We start from the raw sequence: 12260 nt of genomic DNA, 5'->3' as shown, positions 1-12260 counted from the left end.
AATACCATGATTTCCAATTCCACTGTGATTCAACAGTTTCATTGTGAGGGAGGTACTGCTCTCAAATCAACACATAAGACTTCTACACACATTTCTCTTCTACTTAAAAAAGAAGTAGCAGCATACCGACAAGATTGAAGGGTTAGGATTTCCATGCCTAACTGTAGTAATTTTGTGCTTTTGGTTCCGGTTGTCCTGGGGGCGCAAAGTCACATATAACCATTATCCTGATCTGTATTATCTGGCATCACACCTGCAAAGACCAAGTTCATGGTCATCTGCCTCTACTGCCTTAAGTCACTGATTAAAGCACAATATGGGTAAGGGAAATAGCTCATCATTGTTTGAATTTCATTCCTTTCCAAAGTTTTAAGGTTGGTTTGGATCCTGAAGAAGTCCATTCAGATCTTCAAATCAAACTGCCTATCATGTGCCATCCTTGCAAATTTTTCAAAAAACTCATGATTCTCACTTGACATACAGAGTTCAAGAATGGCAATGGAAAATCAATTTACAATACAGCCATGCAAAGTCTGTATATGCAAATGCAGCTATATAGTTAAATATGAAACATTTTCTATTTTCTCCTTTAGGATTCTAACTAAAGCTTAAAAACCCAATGAACGAGTGGAAGTTTCCCTCTGTACATGGCTTTTATTATTTACATAATACAATATAGCATCAATGCTGAAGAGCATGATTATGTGCAATACATAAATATGAACTATCTGTACACATCTGCAGATCTAACTCAGAACTAAGGTACATAAGATTGAAAGCAAAATTGAATGCCTTAAGAATAAAAGTAAAAACTAGGACTGAACACTGCAATAAATCAGAAGTAGTGCCTCGTGTACATACTTAACTATTTACAGATGAAAACAGGCATTACCACAACACTAATCTAACTATACTCATTTATATATAAAAACACAAGTTTCATACATCACAAAAAACCTTCCATTATAACACAGAAGTGATATTACCAGACAAGCATCAGTGAAGTATACTGCCTTTTCTAGTTGTTATTGTACAATGCTGTAGATAATGCAGCCCATGCAATACACCCAAGAACACTAGAGTCCTACACCCAAGTACAATTAATATGATAAAGCAGCCCTCTGCAAGTGGTGCTGGATACCACTAAGAAGTCTACTGCAGCCATGTTGGTTATGATTTTCCATGCAGAAGGATACAATTACATTAAGAACTGAAGTCTTTAAAAAGCTTTAAACATTCTTTCTTGAACCAAAACATTCAACAAAAGATGCACATGAAAAATTAACTGTTCGGATACCTTTGCAACTTAAAATTCAGATGCATGTTATTCAATAGAGCTGCTGTATATGAAAACCAAACAGTTATAACTTCTTCTTGTAAACAAATTAATCCTAGCGCAGTTCTGTGCTACACGTTTTTAGTAATGAGAATAATGCAGGTATCTTCTGGTGCAGGCCAGCACAGTAAGGTTCAAAGATTACCTCAAGACCCAGTTGTTGGTTTGATGGTTTTACTTATAACCAGCTGTGATATTTACCTTTCACAGAATGTCTTATTTGACAGCTTTTATAAGATCAATTCAACCAGGCTTACACATGGCACCAAATACTGATTTCATGGGAAGGTCTGATCCTCCTTATAGCATTCTTCCTGCTTCCAAAGAACATGTGAAAATTAAGAGTGAAGTTAAACTATGGTAGAAGTAGACTGCCAGTCCTTTTCTGGTGTACCATTTTTAAAAATATACAGGCACATAACACTAGCCAAAGATTATACCTTGATTACATTCCCAAAAGGCAGATAATGCTGCAAACATGCAGATATTTCATTTATTTTGTTTGGCACACGGGAACTAAATTTTGTCCCTATTATTTGAGTATTTCAATTTGCTGTGCAGATTTTTATCCAATTTTATTCAGGGGAGGGCATATACATTTTGTAGGGCTGTATCTATCCAATTCTGCCTGTAACAAACACCCAAACATCCTAAAATATCAATTATAAGACAGACAAGTGTAAAGTAAAACTCTGGAGAACATCAAAGGAAAATGGCCATGCATCTGCTCTTTAATGTTTTCCTACGATATATTAAAATAAAAACAAAGTTTCAGTCTCTTCACTAGTAGTAATTTATATTCTCTGGATTTTTTCAGCCACAACAACTGGATTCTCTTTTCTGATTTTTGCTGCAGCTTCTGCTTTGTAATCATATGGACAGTTGTGCTTGTCAGAGTAACGGTGAAGTCCACAAAACAAATTTCCACATCGGCAGTCAAACCCTGTACAGACGAGAGGAAGCAGGGTAACTTGGGAACTTGTAGCAATTAAAAGGAAAAAAAGAGCCTTACTATAAATAAGAAAACAGTTTCACTGCTTTCCAACATGGAAGTCTGTCAAATTTTGATAGTCTTATCACTTTAAATTGTTAAAAAGCTTTAACCTACTTTGACATGAGAAATTCAAACAACTCAAAGGACAAAAGGAACTGTAAAGGAAATGTGCTTAAGTCAAATTCCATCAAGAAAATAACACAGGTTATTTGTCAGTTAATTCTACAAGGTATTTTCCTTCCATCGACTCCCATGTAGAATTTATACAGGTTCAAGAGGCAGGCTGACCTGAATTCAAAATATAGCTCTAGGTGGGCATGGCACACACTTATAATCACAGGCAGGATAATCACAAGTTCAAGGCCAGCCTCAGAAACTGAGCAATTCTATCTCAAAATAAAAAATAAAAAGGGATGGGACAGACTGAGGCTGAGTGGTAAAGTGTTCCTGAGTTCAATTCTAAGTACCTACCCCCCCCACTCCCCCCAAACACTAACCATATATAGTCATCACTTAGAATATGTATGTATGTACATCTACTATACCACATGGTGACTGGCTAGTGTTTCAAGTGAAAACCAGATAAAGTCGACCACAACATTCTGAGGTTTAAAGGAGACAAGAAAAAAAGGATTTCATACCTAGTTCAAAGTAGTTTTCCCTAAGAGTTACAAAGAAAAGCATCAAAAGGGATAAATTTGTCAATCCAAAAAAGGAAAATAATTTAGAAAGCCTGAAGGTAATGATAATCATGAGATTAGGAAGACAGATGGAAATTAAACCCAATTTTTAAACTTATTAATATCCAACACTGCTGTGTCCTTCACAGCCCACTCTCCCTGAAAGTACTTACAGTGACCAAAAGCTCTTTAATTGCAGGCAGTAAAGTTAAGTATACATTCTTAGGTGTTTGTAATACCTGTAAGGCCAACTTTCTTTCTACACATGAAACATCTGTTCTTCTTTGGTTTGGGTAACTCAGGAGCTTTTTCTTCACTTTGAGAAGTACTGGGCTGAGAAACTGATGGACTGGGCTGGGTGACAACTGAAAAATAAGCATAAAAATTAGAAATCTGTCCAGAGATTTCTGGCTGACAATTAGATCTAAGTTAAAAAGGAAAATATTTAAGAGAAAGAGTAAGATTCATACAATGTTTAGAATCCTTTTTTAAAATTCTTTTAATGACAGAGCATCTTTTAAGTCTGAGAATTACCTGCCAACTCCCAGATGATGACTTGGCTCCTCAAAAATTTTATAAAATTATCACTTAAGATATTCGATTTTATCTCAGTCTTAAAAGCCAATACCAGAAAACAAAATACTAATTCTATGTTTTAAAGGCCTGGAGAGATTCTGCATGTATGCTTAGTTTTTCTGTATTGCAATTTTCCTAAATGTGAACTTCTCAATTAGGGCAGCACAAATTTGTTACTGTTCAGTAAATAGAACTGCCAACTTCCAAGGTACCTGGCTATAAAAATCATGTTGGTTTCTATGTTGACTAAAAACAAAAAGATCTTGTTGGTGACCTCAACAAATTTTGACCAAGTCCAAACCATTCATCCCTTAATTGAGATCCAAAAATTTTAATAAAATCATTTTGCCATTTTCACAAGTCTATCACAATCTAAAAGTGCTTGTGAAGTTTTGACTTTAGGAAATTAAGGATTCCACTCAAAGAACAAGGTTTTTTATTGTGTTACTTTGAACAGTGAGATATGGTATGATTGTGTTACTTTGAAAAGTCCCACCTTTTCTCCATTTCTAAGCTTTAGTTCACATTTATCAATAGAATTTATCACAATTAGACTGTATTAAAGCACATAACCCAACTAGTTCCTTAAAAGACCAAAATTTACTTCTTATATTAATCAAATTATACCTTAAAACACTAGAAACTTTTTAAAGTTTTAATATTGATCTAAAGTTTAAGAATGGAAATTCTATGTATGCAATGGTAAAATCACTACCTATACATTATTCTAGCACTACTGCTATTATCCTATCCAAGCTTTTATAGAACAGATTGGTTTAATGTGAACTTTAAAATGCCCTAATTTTTCATTTGCATGAGCAATATTAACTGGAATCAATAGCCTAATATCTTAGAAAATATTCCATTGCTATTTCTTTCTATTATTACAACCTTAATATAATTCTGATAGTATGAGGGTAAACAGGATTGTGAGTGGATATGGTGTCAGTCATTTCTTTGCCCCCACCTGAAAAATGAATAGTAAGCTCCCAAGACACACAAGGAAGAAGGGGAGAGAGGTGAAAAACATGATACAGAAAGAGCAAATAGTAGTGAACCACAGAATGTCTTCCAAGTAATAATAAATGCAGATAACTAGTTACAGCTCTAACTCAAAATTACGCTTTTAAGGTCAGCAATTAAAAAAAAAATAAAGGATATAAATTTTTTTCCCCCCCAAAAAGGACGAAACTGCTTTCAAGACACCAAATATAAAAATTCACCTGCCATTTGATGGCCAAAGTATCTGACCTTCACTTAGTAAGACTGATAATAGTGCAGATAAAACTGAATCCAATGTTAGCAAAAGCAAGCCTCCAAAGAAAAATTACAACCACTGACACTGTTTTCCACAATGAAGTGTTATATTGTATTCAGTCACCACTCTACCAAAAAAAGGATGAACTGATTTGAATAAACCATATGTATACAGCTAATTCTGATAGTCTTGCAACATTAGGGCACTTTTGGCAGTGCTATAAACACAACCTCAAAGTCATGACCAGCTGAAAAGCAAAATGCCTTTCCGTACTGAGATTTAAACTCCTACAAAATATGAGACAGGGATCTTTTATTTCTTTAATGTTTAGTATTAAGTTCTCTGTTTGAATGTTTTCTACAACATTGACAATATCAAGACTGAACAGTTATTGCTCTTGACTATAAAATGATTATGGCCTTGAAAAATTTAAGTTTATTAAGGTCTTAACACATCCAGCCTTCAGATTACAAACTGGCGATCTGTAAGCCTGAGGACAATGAGAGGAATTAATGGAGAAGACAGTAAAATGCACGGTTGTTTTATACTTCAAGATACTTTAAAAGATAGTTCTTTATTTGGCGTCTATTTCATGGCTCTCCCTCCTATCTGGTCCTTCAATGGGAAGGAGAATCCCGCCACCAACTTTCTCTTGTACTACCAAATCCAGAACTGAACTCATATTAAACAAAAAGCATACCTGGCTCTGACACCTCTGTTTTCGGGGTAGTTATTTTGTCCTCTCTTGAAATGCTCATTTCTGTCATTTGCTGAGTTACAGGCAAGGCAGCCACAGGCACATTTCTATTTGAGTTCAAGCAAACAATTATTTTTAAAGATATTAAGGGTACTTCTTTTAGATAATAAGTTGTCATTTCAACTTTAAATTATATATTATTTCCAACATGATCAAGTGGAGCTAGATAACCTAAAAAATTTTAGAAGATATTGGATGCCCAGCATAAATGGTTGAGAACAAAGAAAGCAATTTGATAAATGGCTCATCAACTCAAGGCTGCTTATTTGTATAGGTCACCATATGCTATCATAACCAACTAGGAATTTTTAGCTGTGGCTATAATTTAACTTAAGAACAAAAGGAGCAGCTGTGCCAAAACACCTGTGTGGCACTTTAACACTCTCTACAATCCCTAAACAGTTACAAGGAAATAAAAATACAGCATTCGAAACTCAAGTGTCCTTGAAGGGTTTCTGGAGTACACTGTGATGTACATCTTTACTCAACCACCTAGGAGTCAGATTTAAAAACACTGAAATCTTTGTCCAATGCACGCAAAGCCAAGGGCATCTGATACATTAACATTCATTTTTATATGGATAATAAACATTGATTTCTTCTAATGTCACAGAAACTCTTCGATGTTCAGCCTTACCTTGATTTTTCAGATGTGCTGCCAGCAGCACCTTCACAGTTGTTTAAGCTAGCCTCTGCTCTCTGTACAGATGCAGAATCTGAGGTAGGACTGTTGGAACCACTGGCTGTTCCTATTTAAGAAAAGGAATTTGTAAGAAACGAATCAACACTACAAAAACTCAGTGACAACTTAATAAGTAGTAATACTTGCATTTAATTAGGTAAGTGATTTAAGCACTTTCACTTTGCTGCAATCCTACACTTGAATATCCAAACAAAAAAATTTTTTAAAGTCATATCCACTGAACAAAAATATGAAATGAAAACTGAAAAAGCTAAGATGCTTGTAGGTAGTCATTCATTCCTGATGAATGCAGTCATGTAAAGTACTGGGGCTGTTGCTTTAATTTTAAGCTCTTGTCAGGTCTTCTCTCCTTGAGCTTTCAGCATTCTCAGTCTTGGGGCCCAATTTCTGGATCTACATTGTATGTCCACCAGTTCTTCAAGTGTTTTTCCTTGGAAACAACTTACCCATTGGGCTCATTCTGCCACTATTCTGCTGTCTCTGAAGATGTTCTTTGTAGCAAACAGAACACATTCCATTTGTCCTAGGATTCCCATAAAAGCCACATCCTGTACTACACAGCATGGGCCCTGGGGTCTGGTTAGTCTCCTGAGCCATATTTTTCTGCTATAAACAAAACGAAACAAAATTTTAGTAAGTAGCATGTTGCCAAAATAAATTAGTAGAATACAATCACTAATGTACCTGTTATTTCTAAATACCAGTCTATTACTAACAAAAACCCAAATTGTGCTAGCAGAGAATTAGGAATGCTTTGTTGCCTTTATAAAACAAAGAATATAAAAGGAATTGTTTTAGAACCAAAAAGATATTCTACCATTACATACCCCAATTAATTATTTACCTGTTACTATTCTTGACTTCAATTTCCAAAAAGGTGGGTCTGCCTGCTGGATATCAGGATTGTTATAATCACCTGGAGAAACTATATTTTGACTTTCTGCTCCCCAACTCTACAAGTGGACCATTTCAAATGATGTCTTTTAACTTCATTAGCTAAAAACATTAAATGGAATTTCCGAATATGGTAGGGAAAACCCCCCAATCATAACTAATCACTATTTCTATATTTATTAGTGGTGCTTTATTTTTATTATTTATTTTTTAGTGGTTCTTTAAACTGGATGAATATTGAATTTTGCCTTAAAAGCTTTCTTAAAATCACATCTGAATATATGTGGATGCCATCAGTAATCTGACAATTCTGCTGTGAGATAGGAATTTAATTTGTTTAAAGCCAGCACCTTTAAGCACCAATTATCAACCATAAATTTCTGAACCAAAAGCTTTTCTACTAACAACACTCACCATCCTCATACAAAAACAAAAAATCTTTCCATGCCCAAACAATATATAAAGCAATATAAATATACAACCTTTAGTAATGGTTAGTATTTAATGCTCAGTTATTAGAGAGAACTTTAAACAGCAAGCATACCTTTGCTTTTCCAGAAGTCTTGTTAGAATTAGCATAAAGGTTTCCCTCTAAGAGGAAATACTGCTTTAATTTTTTTTGAAAACTGCGTAAAAAGCATTATTTGAAAGCATCTGATTACGGGAAATATGCTCTAACTTGTGGTGGTCATTTGCCCAACTAAACCAAAACACATTCTAGTGAGTTAAAATGTTTTAAGAAATACTAATGTTTGGTCAAAATTACAAAAATAAAGGGGAATAAAATTTATTTAAATACCCTTTTGCCCTATTTTTGTCAGAACATTATAATTATACACAATAGTGGAATTCTGTTACATATTTGTACATGCACATGACAACAATACAATTCGGTCAATATCATTGCCCAACATTTTCCCTTTCCCCAACTCTACTGACCCCTCTTTGATTTTCATGAGATCCTGCTCCTTTCATTTCCTTTTTCCTCTCTAGTGAAAATAAACAGTTTTGACCTGGTCAGAATCCTTACAATTATTCCCCTAAACATTTAAATGACAGCAACCTTTCCTTGTTAGCAAAAGGTCTCCATCATATTTCAAGGAAATCAAGCTTATGTGGAGAATGACCAAGATCTACAACTTACTTAGAACAATGGTTATTAATTTAGTTGACACTGTCTCTTTAAATAGTAAGTGGAATTTAGCTGACTCATTTTGGAGCAGGGTAAACATTTCAACATTACTTATGAAGTTTAATAAACCTTTTTAGTTGACGTTTTTCAACGTCAAAAATATCAAAAGCAAAAAATTAAACTAATAAACTGTGTATTTTCATTCCCATCATGCACAAGTAAATCGCCTTTTGAAGAAAAGTTGGGTCATTCCCTGAAGCCCGGTGAAGAACTATGCTAATTCACTTTTTATCCTAGCTCCCAGTGTCATTTGGCACAGGCTTTAAAAACACTGTCCTCAATTAAAGCTCAACCAATCAAGTCACATGAAATAATTTTAATCTGAATAAAATCCTTTTTATATAAACACAACAGGGATTTCCCATCTAACAACTTCACCCATTCTGACAAAGTATTTCACCTTTGCTTTTCTACAAAAAACATTTTCCTTCAATTCACTGTAAATAAATTTTTAACTCGCTCAGAGAGACAACAGGCATCAATATTCTTCAGGTCTTCCCATCTTTAGGTTTTTTTCCCCTAGAAAGCCAGCTTTTAAATGCCATCACATGTGCACAGCTTGCCTTAATATTTCTCAGCAGCTTAGATCACATGGGAGGGCGCTTCAGCCTGTCACAAGGCTGCAATGTGACAGGCTGAGCTGGATGGAGGCTCTCACATAAAGCCTAGTCAACAGGGGCCTCTGAAATCAGCTTCTATTTATATCTCAGAGCCTGACAACTCCTACACAACCCCAAGAACTAAAGATGCAACATTCATACATTCCAAAATAAGAAAAACAAAACAAAATGTGATTAAGACTGCTGGTTTTTTCTAATAGGGAGGATTAGAGAACAATCTCAAATCCAATCTAAAAGACCCAAGCATCATCAATCACTCATAAAGCCCCAAATGGTCAGGCTTGCTTACAAAAACAAAACAAAACAAAAAAACAACACAACTAATCAGAGTTCAGAGAGAAGGGATGCATAAAAAATCCTTATGTTTAGAGACAACTATCTGAGTTGGGGGTTAGTGTTCACCATTAGCATTTCCTTTCGGTTTTCAAAAAATACCATTACTATTTGCCACCTTCAAAGTTGTTAGAAACTTGAGTTATTCATGGGTCAGTTCGATCAGGCACAGGGGAAATGCATATTTTCTGTAGTTTGTAGTTTTTCTATTAGCCTAAAAAACCTGGGTGGGTAACTTTATATTCTTCAATTCAAAATCCGAATGAAGAGCATTTACACCTCTGGAATAAAGTTGTTTCAGATGCACATGGTGTTTTAAGATGTCAAAAACACTCATTTCACCTGGAGTTGAGACCGGAGTTCTGGTCTCTAATCTACCAGTAAGCCAGTGACCTTGGACAAGTCCTTACTCTTCAGATCTGTTACTTCTGCTAAGTGGAGCTTGATTTTTAAAAGGTCCTTCCCAGGCTTAATGTCAGGCCTGAGACCAAAAAAAAAAAAAAAAAAAAAAAGAACTACAACCAATCCTTCGTTTTTGGACATTTTAATAAAAAAGTCGAAAAATCAAATTGCAACATTTTCATCAAATGGAGTCCGGAAATCCAACTTTAAAAAAAAGCAAAACTTAGAAATGAGAAGTAAAATGAAATTCATTTAGATTTTTATAAGTTTGTAAGTGATTTGAACCCCAAATGTAAAAACAGGGCTGTGACCTATATATGCTACTTTATCTTAAATATCTCCTCGGGCAATAGTTCTTGGGACGAATTCAATCAAAAAGGAAAACCGGACCCATTCCTCAAATCACAGATACATGGAGTGCGTGAACATCCAGCCAAAAATTTCATATTCACCAGCTTAAATGCATGAAACAAAGGGAAAGGTGCTCCATTTCCTCCATGAAAAGGATCTTGCAAGGGGTGGGGGTAGGGGGGGTGGAGAAACGCAGCGACGTTGGAAAAACTAAAATACCAACAGAGGACCAACGGAGGACCCTCGATTCCATGCTCCAGTGGATTTACAGCAAGTTCGGGTCTCACTGGTCTCCCCCATCCCCCTCCAAGCGAAGGCCTTACTCAGGAAGCCCAGCAGGGCCTTCTCCCAAAACCACTGAGTCATGCAGAACCGCAGCTCCGCAGGCCCAGCGGGCCCCTCTCCCCGCCCGGCTCGCGCTGCCGCGACCCCGAACGGCTCATTCGAGGGGGAAAGCCCGGCAGAGCGGCGGGCAGGGGGTCGGGGCGCGGCTGCCGCCTTGGCCTTTGTTTTCCCGGTCCGGCTGCTCACACCAGGCGCTGCCGCCGCGGGGGGCCGGGACCGACACGCGAGCCCGGGTCCCGGCCCAGCTGAGGCCGCACGCCGGGCATTGTTCCCGACCGTGCGACTGAGAGCGCGCCAGGGGCGCAGGCAGCCGGGCCCCGGGCCACGGCGACAAATGACGCCTCCGTCTTTGTGCTTCCTGAGCTGGCGGGCGGGCTCCCTCCCCCGGACACCTTCATCCGCGGCCCACTCGGGCTTCGTCGCAGGCCGGGGCCGCCCCGGCCCGAAGCCCGCCCCCAGCGCCGCACTACTCACCCTGCGGGGGCCGGAATGCAGAAACCGAGCTCGCGCGCTACGCCGGCGCGGTAGAGCCGGGCCGAGGCCTCCGGGAAGGACGAGACGGGCGCCTGGAGCCGCCGCCGCGAACCGGGAGCGGGTCGGGGCCGCAGGCGGAGGTGGCGCCGCCGCCGCCGCGGGGTCCTTCTTTGTTCCTGCAGCAGCGCCGAGCGTGGCCGGGACACGCCGGAGCTCGGGAAGTGGGAGGAGGGAAGCGGGGGGGTGGGCAGAGGAGGAGGCGGAGGGAGGACCGGAGGCCGCGGCTGCTAACGCTGCTCTAGGCGTTCGACCGTCGTCGCCTCACGCCTCCACGGGCGGCAGGCTGGGTCCAGGAAGGGGGTGAATGGAGCGCACGCAGCGAGGTCGGGGCGTTGCGAGTGTCCACCGATGGCGCTCTCCGCCTCTTCTGCCACCGCCGGGGAAGCTGCGCGGCTCCCGGCAGCGAGTGAGCCCTAACTAGAGATGCACACAGCTTCGCGATCTAGCCGACTGACGCTCGCTCTTCGCCCTGCGCTCGGGCTGTGAGGGAAAGGGGGGAGGGGGGCGGGACCTGTGCGTCAGCGAAAACCCCGTCGGGAGCGACGGGCAACGCGATGACGTCACGGGCACGAGGCCCCGCCCCGGCCTTTGGTCACCGGCTCAGAGGGCGGGACGGAGCCCGGCTGCGCAGCCTCCTCGCAAGCCTAGACTCTCACCCGGCGGCCGGCCCCTGGGTGGAGCTGGAAAGAGCAAGTCCTGTGGAGGTTGCGTTTCTATTTTTAACTCGATTGTCCGCCTTCAGCCTCCCTCCTTCCGATTTTCTCACTCGAGCCCGCTTTTCGATGAGTTCTCACGCATTGTTTCCAACCCTGCGCAGATGTCCTTTCCCCCCCGCCCTCCACCCAGGCATTAGCTTTCGCCTCCAGAAAAGGAATGACCCCTTGGCTTCTGGGTCTTCTGTTTACGAAACCTCCCACTCCATCCTCCGCCCCCGCGTCTTTTCAGTTCCAAGGTCCAAACCTGAGCCTGGCCCAGACACCTCCCGCAAGGCTCGGGGCAGGCAGTGCTCGCTGGCTCTCGGAGCTCGCCCAAGGTCACGGGTGGTTGTGCAGAGTCAGGAAACGCTGGGCCGACTGGCTGCCAGTCCTCGGCCCGGCGTCGCTGTTCTGAACAAACTGTTTTGGCCAGCCTGTAAAATCCCTGGAAATGGACTATTCCAGCAAAGCGTTGTGAACTGGGAAAGCACCAAATGTTCTGATGAAGAAATGTAGTGAAGGGACAAACAAACTAGACCTGAGACCAAGATCAACAAGAGGCGGAGCAGGAGGTTTCGTGCAGAGGAGAT

At 40.1% G+C, this 12260-nt stretch overlaps 1 protein-coding gene across 1 annotated transcript; it reads right to left on the bottom strand.

Moving 5' to 3' along the window:
* Positions 1-2044: 2044 nt before the first annotated feature.
* Positions 2045-11229, bottom strand: ZFAND5 (zinc finger AN1-type containing 5). Its single transcript, XM_079113686.1, has 6 exons — positions 10916-11229; positions 6751-6910; positions 6239-6350; positions 5545-5648; positions 3250-3375; positions 2045-2279 (listed from the first exon to the last, which is right to left on the bottom strand). Exons 2-6 carry the CDS (start codon positions 6899-6901, stop codon positions 2131-2133), a joined length of 642 nt encoding a protein of 213 aa, XP_078969812.1. The 5' UTR covers positions 6902-6910; positions 10916-11229; the 3' UTR covers positions 2045-2130.
* Positions 11230-12260: the final 1031 nt, after the last annotated feature.

The sequence above is a fragment of the Sciurus vulgaris genome (assembly GCF_902686455.1).
Source record: "Sciurus vulgaris genome assembly, chromosome: 15".
In the NCBI taxonomy this organism is placed as follows: Eukaryota; Metazoa; Chordata; class Mammalia; order Rodentia; family Sciuridae; genus Sciurus; species Sciurus vulgaris.
Note: the sequence above shows the minus strand (reverse complement) of the source record. Positions and strands in the feature narration are given on the sequence as shown.